Source organism: Vulpes vulpes, chromosome 3 (genome assembly GCF_048418805.1).
Source record: "Vulpes vulpes isolate BD-2025 chromosome 3, VulVul3, whole genome shotgun sequence".
Taxonomy (NCBI): Eukaryota; Metazoa; Chordata; class Mammalia; order Carnivora; family Canidae; genus Vulpes; species Vulpes vulpes.
Window position 1 is genome coordinate 92,258,035 of NC_132782.1, and position 20,462 is coordinate 92,278,496.

Consider the following 20,462-nt stretch of genomic DNA (forward strand, 5'->3'; position numbering starts at 1 on the left):
TCCTCCCTCTTCCTCCTCAGCCTACGCCTCCTTCCTCTCTCGGCCTCCTCCCACTCTCCGCCCCCTTCCCCTCACCCCTCCACAAGCTTAGTCGTTGATAGGTTGATAAGTGTACGTCAAGGCGAGGGGCGGAGTCAAGCGCTGGGGAGTGGGTAATATGTAACCGCCCTCAAATCTTGGATTGGGTATACGTCATATTAGCCCCGCCCCTCAGCGGGTCTTGTGACTCGACTGGCTAGAGGTAGGCGCTTGGGGCGGTCCCCCACGTGACCCCGCCTCTTCCTACTTTGTTCATTGGTCCGTCTTCAGACGGCGTCGAGACTAGGAGTCGGGTTGTGGTGCGCGAGTTCTAGGGGGCGGTTGGCCGCTGGGCGGCGTGCGGCGGCGGAAGATTGCTCTCGGCTGCCAGTTACGTCGTCTCTCCTTTTCCGCCGCTCGGCTTAGCCCAGAGGCCGCCTGGCTTCTCGCGCACGCGCGTGGTGATACTGTCGAGCGGCTGGCAGCTCAGCGGGATCCCCCGCGGTGCCGGGTGGCCTGAGCACGCGGCGTGCCTTGCCAGCGCCAGACGCGCTAGAAGGAATCCGCTTCCCGTTATCGCTCCGTTCAGTGGGAGAGTGCTGGCTTGTGGTGTCTGCGTGCTAATGAAGAAAGAAACACTTTGCGTTCGTGCCCCGGCCACTTTTTCACGTTAACTTATTTGGCAGGAAGAATTCTTTTAGGAAGGTACTGCTGCGGATGCCTCAGTGGCTCAGCGGTTGAACGTCTGCCTTTGGCTCAGGGCGTGATCCCGGGATTCCAGGATCGAGTCCCACGTCCGGCTCCCTACAGGGAGCCTGCTTCTCTGCCTGTGTCTCTGCCCCTCTCTCTGTGTCTCTCATGAATAAATAAATAAAAATCCTTAAAAAAAAAAAAGTAAGGTACTGCTATTAGCCCCATTTTACAGAGGGGGAGGGGAATCGATGCACATTTGGTTTCCTACATAGGATTTGGCTCAAGCCTAACTCCACAGTCTGTGCTCTTAGTTACTGCTCTTCTGCCTTTAAATTTGGAAAGATGGAGAATGCTATTTCTGGCCTCTGGGTGCCTCTGGGTTAGCGTTTTAATGAAGACATCACATTACACACTCAACTTGCTTTTTTTTTTTTTTTTTTTTTAAAGTATCTTTACACCCCACACAGGGCTGGAACTCATCATGACATGCTGAGATCAAGAGTTGCATGCTCCACAACTAAGGCAGGCACCCCTCAATTTCCTTTCTTATATGTAAAATGAGTGTGATTCCCTCTCACAGTGCTATATGCGGGTCAAATATGTATGACAGGTTGTTTGTAGGTGCTCAATTAGAGTTGATTACTTTTATCTCTTGAATCCAGAGGAAAGTCTGTACCTGCATGTTAGGTGGAATTCAGGGCCATCTTGATGAAGGCCTTGGTCCACTCTGGGTCCCTCAGTCTCCTCCTCGATATAAGTGAATTTAGACAACCCTTACTAGGGTGCAGGGTCACAATATCTTCTGGAGCAGATTCCAAAGTATCACTTCCACACAGGAAAATTCTCAAATCAAGGAAGTAACTCCGACGACCATTCCCCTACTTCTTCCCTGTATCCAACCCTTATTGCCTTCCCTGGCACCTCCTCCATTTCCCAGTCTTTCGGGGCCAAAGTAGAAACAGCCAGTATAGTCAATCTCAAACTCAGCTAGAGACATACAAAAAGATCAGAAACATATTGAAAACTTTACTAGAAATATAGAGAAAAATATATAACTGCCTCAGATGCTTCAGGATGGATAGACAAATGGAGCTCCTAGGTCCGATGGGGCAGTTCCCTATCCACTTCCTCCTCCTCCAGGAGTGAGGCATCCAGCTCCTCCAACCGCTGCTGCAGCAGAGGTCCCACATCTGGGCTGGGGGCCAGGCTGGAGGTAAGGGTCCTGCCAGCTGTCGCCCGGACCCCACGAGATGGCCGCCGGGATCGAGGAAGGCTACTGTCCCGAAATTCTACAGCCCGCCGAAGCTTCTTTGAGCTGGTGAAAATCAAAGTCCCGTTGCGCTCCCGGGGTTCCTCAAAGATGGTCTCAAAGGTCCTGGACCAGGCAGGGAGGGGTGCTGGTTACCAGCATGGCCCCTGGTTCCAGCCTTCCCTCTATCACCCCCACGCCTTCAAAGTTTCTCACCTCCTGGTTGTAGGTGACTGGTAATTCTTGTTGGTATAAATTTCTTCTAAGCTGAACTCCTTCTTGTTCAACCTGGGAACAAAGAGCAGAGGCCATTGAAAAACGGAAGGCCACTGTACTCTGGAAAAAGGATAAGCAAGGCCTGGTCTACATTTCAGTTTCTGGGACACGCTAGGGCCAGGAGTGCTTCCTAAGGCACACAGATAAGTTCTAAGTGCAAACCATGTCCAGACCAACTTGACTCCTCCAAGCTGGACTGTGTTCCCTGAGAAGAGACAAAGCCACACTTCAGGGGATCTGAGCCTACTACACCTTTGGCCAAGGTATTTCCATGTACAGTGAGCCACTCACCTGATTGGTCGAGGCAGCCCCATTGGTGTAAGGTTTAGCTGAGGACGGGCTGGTGTCCTGCGTATTCTGAATTGAGAAACTTTTCCCATGGTCTGTGAAAATAGGGCAGAGGTAAGAGTGCAGCATGGCCTCAGGTCCTCACCTGTCTTCTCCCCCCATTTTCTCCCTCCATCTACTCCTACCTTGGTCTCAGGGTCTGAAAGCACCTGGTCCTCTGAGGCCCTTGGCTCCTTCCCCTTGGTTGAGCTCAACCTGCAGAGAAGGTCGAGGCTCAGGGACAAATAACATTCAGAGCAATATCCCCATCTCCCCCCCCACACACTGGATAGTAGGGAAGGAGGCTGAGCCCAGCCTGTGCCAGGGCTTTAAGAAGGGTGGCACCTGGTGGCTCAGTCAGTTAAACAGCTGATTTAGGCTTAGGTCATGATTGCAGGGTCCTAGGATCAAGCCCCACCTCGGGCTCCCCACTCAGTGGGAAGTCTGCTTCTCCCGCTCCCTCTGCCCCTCCCTCCATCTGGGCATGTGCTCTCTGTCTCCATCTCTCTCTCAAATTAATAAATAAAATCTTTAAAAAAAAAAAAAAAGGAGGGTTTATCGAGAGCACTACCTGGGTTCTGCAGGTTCAGAGAAGGAGGAAGAAGACGCAGTGGATGAGCAAGATGTGATGAGGGGAGGAGAGACTCCCACTCCTCCAAGAGGGAAGACCTCTTTCCGGAGACAGGGCCGAGGGGGTGGTGGGGCTCGGGCCATCTCTCCACCACCCACAGTGTGCCGCCGGGGCCGTAACCGGCTTGGGTGGTGTGGAGTGGGGGGCCAGCTGCAGGTGTCTGGGCCAGGGGGCCCCAGATCAGGGCAGGAGTGGCTTCGGCCCAGAGAGGGCTTAGAGAGAGGTGCTGGGGGACTGTGGTCTTGGGCCCGCCACTGGCGGATAGGGGGCCGGGGACTGACAGACGCAGTGTCCTCAGTGGCCTCAGACTGCTCAGCCTCTGAGATGGCAATCTTCAACTCCAACTTCATGGGGGGTGATGGGGGTGGGGGCCGTGGGGCTTTGTTGGGCGTGAGGAAGATGTCAGCAAAGCTCTCCAGCTTGGAGCGGACAGAACGGAAGAGGGGGGCCAAGCCCCAGGGACTGAGGCGGGGGCGTAAAAGGCTGGACGGCGGTGGGATCGATGGGGGCTCCAGTACAGGATCTGGGGCTGAGGAAAAGGAGAGGCTCAGGTGGGCATTCCTTGGCTGCAAGTGTCTAAGCCCTACTTCAGTGGACTCAGCCCCTCCCCCAGACACAAACCTTTGCCCACAGAAGTATAAACCCACACCTAAAATACTAAGCCCTAAATTTAGGAATTGAACATCAGGCCTCTGAAGTCTACACCCCAACTTCACACACCAAGCTCCCCTGGGTGGGGGGGGAGTTAAGCCCCACCCCCACCTCTGCCCCTGATACTTTTAAGCTCAGCCAGGATTTTCCAGGGCCCTAAATCTTATCCCTCTGAGTCCTTACCTGGTGGTGGGCTCTCCGGAGGGCCTTCAGGCAGGGCAGATGGCTGGAATGGGGGATCCAGGTCCCTGGACGGAGGCACTGACTGGTGAACAATCGTCATGGACTCGGCTCTGGGGTAAAGGGGCAAAATAAAGGCTCAGGGAGGTTTCAGGTCCAGATCCCACTTGAGCCAGCACCTCCCCTTCCCTGAAGGCTTCTGAAGGTGCTATAAGGATCGGACAGGTAAATTCTGATGCCTTTAGCCTTAGCTCCTAGGATAACAGTTGCTGTCTGGACATTTTGATAATCCCTTCCCCAGCCCTCTCACCTTCTCGCTGGGATGATGAAGTTGGGAGTCTTGTCAGCAAAGCCCTGGATGTAAACAAAGGATGTTTTGGGGGAGGCAGGGAAGCCCCCTTTGGCCTTTTTAGCTCCTCATGTTCTGACCCTCTCAAGTCTCCAGAACCCTGCCAGCATTCACACCCAAGACTTTTTCCTACAGGTCTTTCCTCAGTGTCTTCCATCTAAAATGCTGTTCTCCTTGCTCTGAGCAAAATCTACCCCAGCTGAACCCCTGACATCCTTACCCCAAAATTCTCATACCTCAGCCGGGGGTCTTGGGCTGGCAATGTCTTCTAGCATCACCACCAGAGTGGGCTGGGGGACCCAGTCCTCCTTTTCTGAAGGGCCCTCCTCTGGGCCATGGGTTGTCCTTGACCGCCGCTTCAGAGTAGAAGGGGGCCGGTGGATGCGGCTCAAGGGCTCTCGACATAAGTGCAGTGGGTCAGGAGACCTAGAGAGAAAACAGAAAGATCAGAGGGGCTCAGTTATGCCCCTAGTTTACCCTCCAACCTGCCATACTCACCTGGTCTGTGAGGACCATGTGGCCTGTTGGGGTGGTGAAGCAGGTGGCTGGCTTCGGACAGAATCCCGCTGGTTGCTGCGGTGCCGTAGGGTGGTGGTCTCTTCTTGGGGCACCAGGGGAACCTAATTGAGAAGGAAGTGTCAAGAGCAAGGTGATGAAATGAGATGGGACAGGACAGGACCTCACTGAACCTAACAGTGCCGTATGCCACAAAAGTGATAGAGATTGTGGCTAGAATTCACTTAAGAACCCAAAGAAATGAGTCGAACGGAATCAGTTCCAGGGCCAGATATTATAGTGTTCTGAGCTGCAGTAATCTCACCCAGGCTGTTTGGAGAAATGAAAAGGAGTGACCTTAGGTGAGTCACTGCCCTATTTCGGGCCTGTTTTTCTAACCTGTGCAATGGAGCTAAAGACCTCAGCCTGCTTCCCAAGAATAGCTTGGAAGTTGGGCTGGGGAAGAAAGCAAGGGTTTCTCATACTTAGAGAGTTGTAGCCATGTGGTTCTATGCCCAACACGGTTGATGGTGGGGAATGGGCACTAGAGACCCTGCCCAAATATAGGTAGATTCAGCAAGAGCCAAATAGAACTCTAGCATTAGGGAGGCTGCCTGAGCAATGGGTGTGAGAATGAGGTATTTGGATCTCAACTATCCTCACTAGTGATCTGGTCTGACTTTGATACTGAAGAGGGGACCAGAGGGAGGAAGGAGGCCTCTCAGTTCAAGGGGCTCACCATGTGGGCAGTCATAACATCTTCCAGCACCACAGCCAGGACCCTCCGAGAGGCCTTTTCCAAAGGTGAAGGGGCCGCTAGAGACTGCAGTCTCGGCCGTTTGGGGCTCCTGGCTCCCCATAGTACTCGAGCCAGGGGCTGGCGGCACAGATGTGGCCGGCCAGGTGGGCTGGAGGATGAGAGAAGCAGAGGACGGTCGCCTGAGCCTGTCGTTGGCTCTGTGGTTTCCCCGGTACGGCCGCCAGGCTCCCCGTTTCCCGTGCTCAAGACAGGCGGGCGGGGTGCGCTCTCACCTCGAGTCCCCGGGCAAGTCCATGGGGAAAGCGGCGGCTCCGGGGAGTCCCTGGGGGATCCCAGGCTGCAGCCTGGGATGGGGAGGGGGAGCGGGGGAGCGGGGAGTGAGGGCCAGTCCCTCCCCTGGGGCTCCGCCCTTCAATGGTCAGCCCGCCGCTCCGGGTAGCCCACGGGCCGGAGCCCTAGGGAGTGAAAGGGCGCCCCCGGCTGGCCGCCTGGAGCGGGTGTCTTCCCGCTGCCGTCGCCCGAGATTAGTGGATCACCCGCGCACCCGGACTGGCACTTGCCGGGAGAACCTGGCTTGCAGTGGCCCCAGTTCTCCCACGGCCTGAGCTTCTGGGGCCTTTGTCCCCGCAGAATCCGCCCTGAGATCCCCCAGGATCAGCTGGGATCCCGGTCCTGGAAGGCTCACTTTCCGCCGGGTCCCTCTGCAATCCTCATCCTACGGCCAGCGAGTGGCCAAGAACTCCGAAGCAATACTCCCACACACTGACGGTGCCCGCCGCCCCACCAGATCCCTTAGACTGGATCCCTGAGGAAAGAATCCTACAGCCCGGTTGCTCCAATCAGACGCCGCGAGGATCTTCCTCTCCCTGTGAGTTTGGGCTCCGCAAAGCTCCACTCAGACAGGGGCAGCCCGAGCCTGGGCATCACGAACTCGGTCCGGATCCCCAGGGATCCACTGTCAAGCAGATACCCCCTTCACTCCAATCCCGGGAGGTCCCGCCCACAGACCCTCTCTCCTTCCCCCCTCCCCGGCTCCCCACCCAGCGCTCTCCCCAGCCCAGGACCAGATGGTTCAAATGTTTCCTTCCCTCCCTCCTCCCGCCCTCTCTCCAGCCGCTCGGTGCCCTCCTCCGCGCGCCGCTCACCGCCGCCTCCTGCGGATCCCGGGTCTTCGACGGCGCCCACCTCCGGCTCCTTTAAAACCAGCCTTAGCCAGCACTGCCCAACCGCCGAGGGCCTTCTTCTCGCAGCCCTCGGGCACCGCCCAATCGCGGGTCCCCGTCTTCCGGAGTGGTGAGAAACTAAGTGAAGCCACCTGGCAGCCATCTTCCCTAGGGGCAAGAAGCCAAATTGGGCAGCTCTGCCATTATAGCTGAGGGCAGGTAGCTCTGTCCTCGATGAACCGAAGTGGACCGGATGGTGTCATTTTCTGAAGGCCAGTCAGTGGCCGAAGACTAGACCAAGTTTCTTGAGCTACTGAGGCAGCTGTAGTGAATAGAGTGCCGCCACGTTTTTTAAGGGCATCTTCCGGTTCTTTGGTTCTTAGGTCAATAAACGTGAGCTGAATACTAACGACATGTGAAATTCCCAATTTCCTAGAGAGGCCTCACTGAGGGCGATTCCGCTACCCTCCGGGAATCCTCGAGTCCCCCCAAAGGCGCCGAGATTTGCGGGGAGGAACTAAGAGCCTGAGACTAGGGATAGTGCCGCCTCCGGCTCCAGGGTTTGCGCGATGTACCGAAGAGACTGAGCTGAGCCGAAACTGGGAAGAGGCTGGGGACATTGACCTTCTTCCCGGAGGTGTGGGGGTTTGTGCGGCCCGCGCCGAGGGCTCAGTATAGGGGCGACATCGCAGGGGATCAATAACCACTTTGGCGTGCTCGGTGGTGTCCAGCGCCTTCCTCTCTGTTCCAGGTTCCCACGAAGCCAGTTTCAAGGGAAATAGTCCTTAGTAACAGTACTACTACTACTACTGCTAGTCCTTAGTAGTAAGGGATCGGGGATGGAATCGAGCTGCTTGAGAGGCTGTATCATGCAACCTTTACCTGGAGCCAGACTACTGGTGGGGAGGAAGTGGGGATGTACTAGCTTCTTGCACGGTGAAGACACCTTCACCGCCGAATCAGAGGCTGTGCTTCTACTAATTCCCAGAATTCTCCTGTCCCAGAATTCCCTGTACTTACTTTCTTGGTGGAACAGGAAAGCCTGAAGCCTAGAATCCTGGGTCTGGGATGAGGGTGCCGAGTACCCAGCCAATATAATTCTCTCTTCTGGGACTTAGTGATAACAATGACACAGAGAGAATGATATAGAAAGAGCAGAATCAGGGGTGGCTCACCCAGAATCCCTCGGTGGCTCAGCGGTTTGGCGCCTGCATTCGGCCTTTGGCGTTATTCTGGGGTCCACGGATGGAGTCCCACATCCGACTTCCTGCATGGAGCTTGCATCTCCCTCTGCTGTGTCTCTGCCTCTCTCTGTGTGTCTCATGAATAAAATCTTTTAAAAAAGAAAGAAAAAGAATCAGCAAGGTGGTGTGGAAAATGAAGACTCCCCAACTCTGAAGCAAGGATTCATCCAGATAGCTCTCTCAGGATTACAGCCAACTCTCTTCCTAAGGCCTGCTGGGTCCTCTGGAAATCCATGATAAGACTTCTTTTTTTTTTTTTTTTAATTTTTTTTTAATTTTTTATTTATTTATGATAGTCACAGAGAGAGAGAGAGAGGCAGAAACACAGGCGGAGGGAGAAGCAGGCTCCATGCACCGGGAGCCTGATGTGGGATTCGATCCCGGGTCTCCAGGATCGCGCCCTGGGCCAAAGGCAGGCGCCAAACCGCTGCGCCACCCAGGGATCCCCATGATAAGACTTCTGATGAGAGTAGGTGGCAGCTCTTCCAGCTAGAGGTGTCCTCTCTCCCTTGGATCCCTGCTGGCTTTATGGTGCTTGAAGATGTTCCTTAGGGGGACAGAGATGCATCCAGCTGTGAGTGCTTGGAGAACCTTCTCAATCTTGATAAGCTGAGAGCCCCTCTGTAGGCTCTCACTTTCCTGTTGTTGTTGTTTTTTTTTTAAGATTTTATTTATTTATTCATGACAGACAGACACACACAGAGGCAGAGACAGGCAGAGGGAGAAGTGGGCTCCATGCAGGGAGCCCGATGTGGGACTCGATTCCAGGTCTCCAGGATCACACCCTGGGCTGAAGGCAGCGCTAAACTGCTGGACCACCGGGGCTGCCCTCTTCAAAGTTCAAACACTTTCCTGTTTGAACAGGTGCCTCTCAAGCCTCACAGGGCAAGAAAAGCTCCCAAGAGCAGAACATGCCTAATCAGAGTTTTGATTCCCTGGGTCTCCTGAAGAAGTCAATACCAAGGACAAAGGATGTAGCCTAAGCAAAGGGCCAGGGCCTGGGCCTGAGAATCTAGTAGGGAGGGCGTAGCCCTAAGACCCTAAGGTGGGGTGATGAATTTGATTTCATCAAATTGGAGTCTAATGTAGACCGATGTCTTCACTCTAAGCCCAGGCCACAATGTTGAGCCTAATAGCCTTATGGTCTCACCTCTGCCTTCTTTGTGACTACCATTTCAACAACTCTTACCTTACCCACCACCTGTGTACACACTCTAGGGCATGGCCAATGTATGCTGATCCAGTGGCAAGAGGTCCCACATAGCTCCCAGTGGGGCAGGTGATGTGGCTGGAAGTTGCCACATGGATGTATCATTCTCCAGAAACTCTGGGCCCCTTTAGACCTGGGCCTCCCATCTGCTTAACCATTCCTGGCCTCAGTGGCCTAGCTTGTAAAATGGGAACAATAAACTTTGTCATGTCTATTTCAAAATAGATTTGAAAGACCAAGATCAAATGAGAAGACACATCTGAATGTGCCTGATAAATTCTCAGGCCACAGGTAAAATTCAAATGACAAAACTACCTCTTCTTTCTCTCAGTACCCTATCCCTTCTGGCCCTTGGGCCAGCTCTGCTCAGTACTTTTGTCTGCAGAAGCCTCTAGGCTGAGCTCCAAATCAGCCAGGGTGAGGTGGGTTGTGGCTTCAGGGTATTGGGAGGGGTGGGATGGTCAGCTACAGCACCTTTGCTAAGAACCACCCCTGAAAAATGACAGGAAGCTTCGAGTTTGGGTTGCTGTTCTGGTTGGCATCAACTATTTAACAAGATTTCAACACCTACATGCTATGCCTGGGGATAGACAGGTGCTTATCTCGGGGAGGTTGGAGTTTACCTCCCTGTTCACAAAATTGCCACTGGCTCTGCTACTTCCCACAGCTTCAGCCCTCTTCCCCTTAAAGGATTTTTGTCAGTCAGGTGTCAGCAATTCCTGACCAATTTAATTCCCCAGGTGAGGAGCTTTCAAGATCCACCTCTGGCGGCTTTCCAGTCTGGTTAGCTACTGTGAGTTGCTAGAATTTGTATTGGTCTGAGAAAGCTGGTTCTGCCTCTGGTCTAACTCTGCTTCCCCAGTTAGAGCCACCTCCACCAGTTCTGTACTTGCCTCCTTTAAAAAAATTTTTTAAAAAAAAATTTTTTTTTTGAGGGAGAGATGATAGGAAGGAGTCAAGGTTAGAAGAACTGAAGAGTAAAGTGATAGGGCTTATGGTGAGGATGTTGGAGGAGGGGAGAAAGTTGGGGAAGTAGAGAATCAAGAAGGGTGAAGGGAGGTGTCCATTAATATCTGAAACAATGGTATGTTGCTATACCAATTACCAATTTATTACTTTGCTCCAAATTCATTCTTTTTGCCTCCTCTGTGAAAAAGGATCTGAACCCTTTACATATATTTTCTTTGCCAATTGGCATCATATTAAATTTTGTCAGTGGACAGCTGGGGAACCATTGCAGAAAGAAAGGGTTTTGTTTCCTGGTTCCAGCGAGCCCTATTGGCAGGGTCCTGTAGTACAAGTGGGTTCTCCAACTCCCAGCTTCTGAAGCACAGGCAGTTTCTCCAGGGCCAAGGTCCTACAGTGCACAGTGACCAACACCACCCAATGGTCAGCAGCTCCCCCTGATATGCCCCTTGAATGGTTTTCTGGTGGAGTGCTTCTGGTGAGATACTTTCCTGTGAGCAGTTTTCCCTGGCATCCCAGAGGGAAGATTTCCAGCAAGTTCTACCAGAAGTGGCACCCCAGCAACTTCTGTGCTCTCTCCCAAAAGTTCTGGATCTCACCCCAGGGAGGCCCAGGTAGAGGCTATTCCTTGGGTGCTATATCCCCAACTAAGGGGTAGTAACTTCTTATATCTGCTATTCCTGCATTCTATAAAATCTTTACTTTGTATTATCTGTAGTGGCCAGAATTGTGTTCCCCTGCAGCAAATATATGCTCAAATCCTAACCCCCAGTTTCTATAACTATGACCAGTGAGGTCCTACTGAATTAGGGTGGGTCCTGATCCAATGACTGGTGTCCTTGTATGAAGAAGGAAATTTGGACATAAATAGAAAGAATGCAGAGAGATGCAGGAAGATGCCATCTGGTGACAGAGGCAGATTGGAGTGATGCATCTCCAAACCAAGGAATGACTGAGATTGTTAACAACAGCCAGAAGCTAGGAAGAGGCAATGAAGGTTATTACCCAGGGTCTCAGAGTATGGCCCTGCCAATGCCTTAATTTCAGATTTCTAGCCTCCAGAACTATGAGAGAATAGATTTGTGTTGTCTTAAGCCACCTAATTTGTGGCAACTTGTAATGGCAGCCCTGGGAAACTAATACACTTTATCCCTCATTTCTCTACTTCCCTGTTATAGTTGGTCATTTTTAAAAAGATTTTTTAAAGATTTTATTTATCTATTCATGAGAGACACACACACACAGAGATAGAGACAGAGACACAAGCAGAGGGAGAAGCAGGCTCCATGCAGGGAGCCTGACATGGGACTTGATCCCGGGTTCCCAGGATCACACCCTGCGCCGAAGGTGGTGTTAAACCGCTGAGCCACCAGGGCTGCCCTAAGATTTTTTTTTGTTTTTGTTTTTTTGTTTTGTTTTGTTTTGTTTTGTTTTCCTAAGATTTTATTTTTAAGCAATCTCCTCACCCAATACAGGGCTGGAACCCACAACCCCGAGATCAAGAGCCATATGATCCACCAACTGAGCCAGCCAAGTGCCCTAATAATTCTTTAGAATAAACTTGTCCTTGTTCAGATTACTGTGTGCTCTCTCTCTCCTGATTGCTCACAGACTTATTACTGTCACTAACAAAAATACTTGTGTTTTAGCATTAAATAAAAAAATAACTGAAAGTCTCTACTGTAATTACTGTGCAGATATTTCAGAGAGTAGGCCATTTTCAAGAGAGGCTTAAAGTTTGCATTGCAGACTATTCCTTAAAGGCATTTTGAATGCTCCTTTCACACTTGAGGAGAAAAAAAGGAAAGAATAGAAGAAAATGAGCACAGATGGTGGGAACAGCTGGCTCAGCTGGAATGGAAGAAGTTGAGCTGGACAGCCGCCATGTTGTCTAAAGGCAATCCCTGGCATCCTCTGGTTTCAGGAGAAAGCCAGCTCTAGACAGCACTCAGAAAACAAGTCCAGGTAGAGGGTTCTGGAAATGACTGTATTTGGTGTTACAAGCTGGGAAGAGGCAAAGGGACGGGGTACTCACCGCTAGAGTGGGAACGTTGAGGCAGGGAGGTCTGTGACACAAACAAAAACAGATTCACACCTCCATGATCTTTCCATCAGAGAAAGAGCCCTACTTGGGACGACAGTAGGGGTCCTGGCTAATGGAGAAGCCTCTAGATATGGGCTAAGGTGTCCATTTATTTGCTCAACACATTTGATGAATTCCAAGCACATATACCAGACACAAAAGCTACCATGGTGAATGAGACAGGGAGAGTACTTTTCCTCAGAGAGGAAAGTAAATAGAGTGCATAATCAGATAAATGCCAAACTCAACTTGGGTAAAGAGCACAGCAGAGCTGGAGAAGAAGACTTCTCTGAGAAAGTGATGAATCATCTGAGAATTGAAGGAATGGGGATGGGGGTCAGGAAGGGAGACTGTGCCTGGGTCACCTCACCTGTGCAAAAGGCCAGAGGGCAAACTCAGGAGGCTGTGAACAATTTGGTCAGCTGCCTATCGGAACTACTGCATGGCTTTTTAGAATAAATATTATGAATGCTCCTTTTACTACGATGAATTGCATGAATAGAGAAGTAACCCATTTACAGTCCTACTTTTAAAAACTCAATATAACCCTCACTATAAAAGACAAAGTCATTTATTTAAAAATGTGTGTCCAATAGCATAAAAGCATACTATACATAATTTAGAATAAAAGTTACAATTAGAGGCAACAATATGAATTTTAGAAGAATCCAGACACAAAAGAATATATAGATAATATTGTGTATGCATATATGTGTGTGTGTTTATATGTATATAAATTTATATGTATAAATCTATCTATTGGGCAGCCCCGGTGGCTCAGCGGTTTAGCGCCGCCTGCAGCCCGGGGTGTGATCCTGGAGACCCTGGATCGAGTCCCAGTCCCACGTCAGGCTCCCTGCGTGAAGCCTGCTTCTCCCTCTGCCTGTGTCTCTGCCTCTCTCTCTCTCTCCTCTCTGTGTATTCTCATGAATAAATAAATAAATAATCTTAAAAAAATAAAATTAGAACAACCTACAACTTCATTTAAAAGAAATAAAAAATACATCTATCTATATATAAAATCTTTATTTGAGAGAGAGTGCGAGTACACAAGCAGGAGGAGAAACAGAGGGAGAGGGAGAAGCAGGATCCCTGTGGAGCAGGGAGCCCAATGCAGAACTCAATCTCAGGACCCCGGGATCATGATCTGAAGCAAAGGGAGAGCACCCAGGCTCTCCTGTGTGTGTGTGTGTGTGTGTGTGTGTGTGTGTGTGTGTGTGTATGAGGCAAAACTAATCTATAATGTTAGAAATTAGACTACTGGTTACCCTTGGGAAGGACAGTGACCAGAAGGTGCATGGGAGGGTCTAGAGTGCTAGAAATGTTTTGGTTTCTTGATCTGGGTACTGGGATGTGGGGGTATTCACTGAGCTTAAAATTCATTGTGCTTATACTTAAGAATTGTGTGCTTTTTTGTATTATATTATTCTTTAAAAATTAAATAATGTACATCTCAGTATGTAAGCACTTGGGGAGGTCTTTGGCAGAAGATTTAGTGAAATGGTCAAAATGAAGTCATCACATGCTTGCATCTACATACAGGAGTTCTACGAATTCAGCAGATACAAACTCAGATTGTCACAGATGGGTTGCACTGGTGACTCAAATTCAAGTGTGGCCATCTGTGCCATGATTTTTCCAAAATGACAAACAATTCTTGGTGAAATTCCAAACAAAACAAAATACAATCTTCCCTTGATATACACAGGTGTCTGCCTCTCTGGAAAAGTCAGGATTAAAACTGTACTGGTTTTTAGGAATGCTTGGGTGGCTCATGGGCTGAGGATCTGCCTTCAGCTCAGGGCATGGTCCTGGGGTCTGGGATCGAGTCCTGCACTGGGCTCCTTGTGGGGTGCCTGTTTCTCCTTCTGCCTATGTCTCTGCCTCTCTCTCTCTCTCTGTCTCTCATGAATAAATAAATAAAATCTAAAAAAACCACTGTATTCATTTTTAAAGTTTTACTTTATTTTATTTATTTAGGAAATCTCTACACCCCATGTGGGACTTAAGCTCATGACCCTGAGATCAAGAGTTACATGCTCTTCCAACTGAGCCAGCCAGGTATCCCCCGAATTAAAACTATACTTATAAATGTGGTGGTTTTTTTAAAGATTTTATTTATAAGCATCTGCCTTTGGCTTAGTTCTAGGATCAGGACCTAAGTCTGAGTCCCTGCTCAGCTTCTCCCTCTCCCTCTGCCCCTCTCCCTGCTTGTGCACCCTCTCTCTCAAATAAACAAGTAAAATATTTAAAAGTAAATAAATAAATTTCACTTCTTAATAGGTAGTACATTCACATGGTTTACATTTTAAAAATAATTTTGTCGTCAGTCCTGGCCCCCTATAGGAAATCATTCTCATTAGATTCTTAGCTATCCTCCAGAGTTTCTTTGTGCATATAAAAGCAAATATCCATATCTGCTCTTCTTCCCCCTGCCTTATTTATTTATACTTAAGAGGTAGCGCACTCCACACACATTGTTCTGCTCTTCATTCCATCATCTAGCTTTTTCCTTGGCAGTGCATAGAGCACTTCTGTGTTATTGTCAACAGCTGCCTAGTTGGCCTTTGTATGAATATACCACAGTTTCTTTAATCATTCTCCTATTGATGGGATTTAAGTTGTTTTCTATGTTTCAATACAATGCTTCAATGATAACCTTTACATATGTGTGACTTAGCACATGTGTTTTTTTTTTATAGCACATGTGTTTTATAATGAAGATTTTTAAGGAAGGACAAGACAAAATTAAGATTATGTTTTAGGAAGATTTAGCAACTCCTGTGCATGATGAGTTTGAGAGTAGGTATATATGAGGGGAAAGTTATTTAAAAAAGGCTACGAGGGATGCCTGGATGGCTCAGTGGTTGAGCGTCTGCCTTTGGCTCAGGTAGTGATCCTGGGGTTCTGGGATTGAGTCCCGCATTGGGCTCCCTTCCAGGAGCCTGCTTCTCCCTCTGCCTGTGTCTCTGCCTCTGTGTGTGTGTGTGTGTGTGTGTGTCTTCTCATAAATAAATAAAATCTTAAAAAAATAAAAAATAAAATTAAAAGGACTAGCTGTAATAGGGAGGGAGGTGTGGTGGTTTTACAAATATATCCATTGATTCTTAGAATCTTCTCCCCTCAGAGTTGGAGCCTAATTCTCTCCTCTTGAGCATGAGTTAGACCTAGTGCCTCGAATCTAATAAATGGAAGAAGGCAGAACTGACAGTGTGCAACTTTGGGGACCAGGTCACAAAAAGACACCCTCTTTTGCTCTTTCTATCCTGGATCATTTGCTCTGGGGGAAGCCAGATGACATGTTGTAAGTAGCTCTGTGGAATCCTATAGACTCACTTGAGAGAAACCTAGGCCTCCTGCCAACAGCCATGTTAGTGAGCTTGGAAGCAAATCCTTCACAGCCCTGTCAAGGCTTCAAATGGCTGCAGCTCTGGTCAATATCTTGCCTGCCACCTCATGAGACCCTGACCTACAGCCATCCAGCTAAGCCTCTCTCAAAATCCTGACACATGGAAACCAAGATGGTAACTGTTTATTGTTTAAACTACTCAACTTTAAGCAATGTATTCCACACAGGTGGAATGATGGGAATGGAAAAGAAAGCAAGGTAAAGTAATCATCTGGGAGTATCTCTTACCTCTGTTTATCAGAAATTGTCTATACTCTCCCCTTGCAATGTAAGCTTCTTGAGGAAAGGATCTTTGCCTATTTTTTCACTGACTTATCTTTTTTCTTTTTTTAGATTTTATTTATTTGAGAGAGTGAGAGTGAGTGGCCAGAGGGGCAGCTTGAGAGGGAGAAAGAATCTCAACCTGACTCCTAGTTGAGCAAGGAGCTTGACATGCGGCTGGATCTCAGAACCCTGAGTTCCTGACCTGAGCCGAAACCAAGAGTCAGACCCTCAACCAACTGAGCCTATCCAGGCACCACTTCACTGATTTATCTTAAGCTTCTAGTATATAATAGGTTCTCAGGATTGGCAGGGAAAAGCCATGAAAAAGGGGTCAGATGAAAGAACAGTAGGTCTGATATGCCAGTAACAGGAGTGAAGTATAGTTAAATAGTTAATTAAAATATCTAGAAAAAGTAACAAGTAGCCAGTTAGATGTGTAGGCGAAAGGGAGGATTTCTCAACCTCAGCACTATTAATAGTCTGGACCAGATTAATCTTTGTCGTGAGGAACATGGTAAGGTGTTTAGTAGAAGTAGCCCTAACCTCTACCCACTAGATGTCAGTAGCACACAGACATCCCCTCCCTATCCTCCTCAAAACCCAAAAATGTCTCTAGACTTTGTAAAATGTTCTTGGAGAAGGGAGATCACCCTCCCCACCCCAGTTGGGAATCACAGGCCTAGAGGATATAATGATAAGTGAAACCAAGGGAAAGGGGTTGGATGCCTGAATCCTGGGGAAATGCACTTTAGGGATTATCAGGGCACCTGGCTGGCTCAGTTGGAAAAGCATGGAATTCTTGATCTCTGGATCTTGTGTTCAAGCCCCATGCTGGGTGCAGAGATTACTTAATAAATAAATAAATAAACTTGAAAATATTTTATTTTTAAAAAGATTTTATTTATTTATTTGTGAGAGACACACAGAGAGAGGCAGAGACACAGGCAGAGGAAGAAGCAGGCTCCTCACAGGGAGCCGGATGCGGGATTTGATCCCTGGGCTTGGGATCATGCCCTGAGATGAAGGCAGATGATCAACCACTGAGCCACCCAGGCATTCCAAATTGAAAATACTTTAAAAGAAAAAGAAAGGAAGGAAAGAAAGAAGAAAGAAAGAAAGAAAGAAAGAAATGAAAGAAAGAGAAAGAAAGAAAGAGAGAGAGAGAGAGAGAAAGAAAGAAAGAAAGAAAGAAAGAAAGAAAGAAAGAAAGAAAGAGAAAAAGAAAGAAAGAAAGCAAGCTCTAGAAGAAAGCTTTCTTCTTTCTTCTTGGGACACCTGGGTGGCTCAGTCAAGCATCAGACTCCTTCTTAAAAAAAAAAAAAAAAAAAAGGTAGACCCGGTGGCTCAGCGGTTTAGCGCTGCCTGAAGCCCAGGGTGTGATCCTGGACACCCGGGATTGAGTCCCACATCAGGCTCCCTGCATGGAGCCTGCTTCTCCCTCTGCCTGTGTCTCTGCTTCTCTCTCTCCTCTCTGTGTATTCTCATGAATAAATAAATAAAATCTTAAAGAAAAAGGGACAACTGGATGGCTCAGTGGTTGAGCATCTGCCTTCTTTGGCTCAGGTCGTGATCCCAGGGTCCTGGGATAGAGCCCCATATCAGTCTCCCTGCCTATGTCTCTGCCTCTCTCTGTGTCTCTCATTAATAAATAAAATCTTTTATAAAAAAAAAAAAAAGCATCAGACCCTGATCTCAGCTTAGGTCTTGATCTCAGGGTCATGAGTTCAAGCCCCATATTGGGCTCCCCAGTGTGGAGCCCACTTAAAAAAAAAAATGAGGGCTGTGAAAGAGACAGAAGAACCAAAAAGTAAAATGAACAAAACAAAGAGGGATTCAGAAGTCAATAAAAACAAGTGGCAGAGTGTTTATTTTTATTTATTTATTTTTTAAAGATTTTTCATTTATTTATTTATGAGAGACACACAGAGAGGCAGACACATAAGCAAAGAGAGAAGCAGGCTCTCTGTGGGGAACCCAATGTGGGATTCCCTCCCAGACCCCAGGATCATAACCTGAGCCAAAGGCAGACGCTCAGCCAATGAGCCACCCAGGAGTCCCAGCAGAGTGTTTTAATGAGGATTTGGCAGGTCTTGGGAGAGAATTGTTTTAATGGAATAATGTGACAAAACCCTGTTGCAGTGTTTTTGTGTGTGCTTGTGCACACCTATGTGTCCTAGGTGAGACTGGTGATGAAAAAGTAGATGAAGTCTTGTTGCTAGCAACAAGAAAGCGACCAGGCAAATAAAGAACAACATGGTCAAAAACAAAGAGGAAGAATCAGAGAGGGGGAGGCTGCAGGGGAAATGAGAAGAGAGAAAGCAAAGATGTATTCCACTGCCATTCCTCATCCCTGGAGAGTCTTGGAAAGGACAGAGTATCAATCTTTTCCCTTCTCGAGAGAGAAAGAGGATGTTCGTTGAAGGAAGAAGGGAGCAGAGCTTGAACAAATTAAGTTGGAATAAAGCATGAAATGAAATATGGAACTGATCCTTTGCTTCCTCAGACTAATTTCAAGAGATGGCTCCTGGGATTGGGAGCCATAAGAATTTTCTCTGGGGGCCCACCTGGCTGGCTCAATTGGAAGAGCATGCGACTCCTGATTTGGGGGTCATGAGTTTGAGCCGCCTGTGGGGCATAGAGATTGCTTAAATAAATAAAACTTTAAAAAAACAGATAAACATTAAAAAAAAACAAAACAAAACCATGGGGCACCTGGTTGGCTCAGTGGTCTGCCTTTGGCTCAGGTCCTGGGATAAAGTCCTGCATTGGGCTCCCTACAGGAGCCTGCTTCTCCCTCTGCCTAAGTCTCTGCCTCTCTCTCTGTCTCTCATGAATAAATAAATAACATCTTTAAAAATAATAATTAAAATTATAAAAAAAGAACTTTCTGGAAATGGAACAGTATGAGACCATGCCATTCTTTTAGAACACAGTAGACCACAGAAGATTCTGGAAAGGACACTCCTGTGCATCTCTACTATTCTTCCATGAGTTAAGGCCCCCTTTTGCTCTGATGTGGATGAACTAAAGCAAAAGCTTTTCTCACCTCCAGGTTCTCCTCTTCCACATCTTAAAACCATATAACTCCCTTGCTCAAGAACATTTAATATCTCCCTGCCACCTATAGTGTAAGGACCAAAATTCTTGTTTCATTTTCAGGGAAAAGGGGGAAACTAACACTTATTAATGCCTTGCATATGCTAAGTGCACCAGTTTTCTAGGGCTGTTGTAACAAACTACCACAAGCTTGTGGCTTAAGTGGTTTAAAACAATAGGAATTTATTCCCTCACAGTTCTGGAAACTGGAAGTCCCAAATCAGGGTGTCAGCGGGGCCATGTTCCCTCTGAGACCCTGAGCAGAATGCTTCTAGCTTCTGATGGTGGCCAGCAATCCTTGGCATTTCTTGGCCTGAAGCTGCATCCTTCTAATCTCTGTCCTGTCATCACAGGGTGTTCTCCTTGAGTTTGCCACTGTATGTCTGTTTTCCCTTCTTATAAAGACACCAGTCACTGAGGCACTTGGCTGGCTCAGTTGGTAGAGCATGCCTCTCTTGATCTTGGGGTCATGAATTCAAGCCGTAAGCTGAGCATAGAGCATACTTTAAAAAGCAAATAGATGGGGATGCCTGGGTGGCTCAGCAGTTTGGCGCCCGCCCCAGTGATCCTGGAGACCTGGGATTGAGACCAGTGTTGGGCTCCCTGCATGGAGCCTGCCTCTCTCTCTGTATCTCTCATGAATAAATAAATAAAAATATTTTTTTAAAAAAGTAAATAAAGACACCACTTCTATTAGATTAGGGCCCACTTTAATTGGGTCTGATCTCCTCTTAACTGGATTACATTTACAAACACTCTACTTCCAAATAAGGTCACATTCTGAGCTGTTGGGGATTACGACTTGAATATTTCTGGGGACATTCGCAAAATCTCTGCCTCAGATACTCTACAGTAGAGCCAAAGTGATCTAATTATTACCATGCTATATATCCTATGCTTTCCCACCATCTCCCAGGCCATCCTCATGTCTCCTTTTCTCCATCCTCACCCAGACAAATGGCATCTCTTCCCTGAAGCCTTCTGATCTCCTAGGACATTTCTCACTGTCCTTTTCGCCCTGCAATTATTTGTGTTCCCTTCTAAAACGCTGCTCAACCCAAAGGACTGGATGGAGGCCAAATTAGATAACACATGGGGAAGTTTAGTAATACTAGAGTGCCCTCAAATTTCAGCCAAGTGACAAAAGAACTTTCACACACTTAAAAACAGCTTTACTGAGGTAGAGCTCACACATCACGGAACTCCCCTCTTCGAAGAGTGCAATTCAAAGGCGTTTTATCTATTAGCATCGCTACAATCTAATTTTACCACATTTTCACCACGCACCGAAGAAACTGCATATCCATTTACTGTCACGTTATATTCCCCAACCTCCTTCCCAACCCTTCTTTTACAGATTTGTTTATTCTAGTCATTTCATATAAACCTTCACACATT

The 20,462-nt window shown here is 48.1% G+C and overlaps 1 protein-coding gene across 2 annotated transcripts in view; it reads right to left on the reverse strand.

Annotated features, from left to right (window-relative positions):
• Positions 1-1,717: 1,717 nt before the first annotated feature.
• Positions 1,718-20,462, reverse strand: part of PRR14 (proline rich 14) — a 58,028-nt gene continuing 39,283 nt past the window's right edge. Inside the window, exons 2-14 of one of the 2 annotated variants that reach the window (XM_026011181.2) lie at positions 7,968-8,125; positions 6,775-6,960; positions 5,902-5,973; positions 5,609-5,777; positions 4,873-4,994; positions 4,611-4,800; positions 4,336-4,379; positions 4,029-4,138; positions 3,135-3,723; positions 2,710-2,779; positions 2,528-2,619; positions 2,177-2,248; positions 1,718-2,086 (exon numbers count right to left, since the gene is read on the reverse strand). In XM_026011181.2, the coding sequence (XP_025866966.2) occupies positions 1,807-2,086; positions 2,177-2,248; positions 2,528-2,619; positions 2,710-2,779; positions 3,135-3,723; positions 4,029-4,138; positions 4,336-4,379; positions 4,611-4,800; positions 4,873-4,994; positions 5,609-5,777; positions 5,902-5,973; positions 6,775-6,960; positions 7,968-8,116 (2,145 nt within the window). In that variant the 5' untranslated portion in view covers positions 8,117-8,125 and the 3' untranslated portion in view covers positions 1,718-1,806. The remainder of the gene's footprint in view (positions 2,087-2,176; positions 2,249-2,527; positions 2,620-2,709; positions 2,780-3,134; positions 3,724-4,028; positions 4,139-4,335; positions 4,380-4,610; positions 4,801-4,872; positions 4,995-5,608; positions 5,778-5,901; positions 5,974-6,774; positions 6,961-7,967; positions 8,126-20,462) is intronic. The other variant, XM_072753477.1, reaches the window with a different exon arrangement.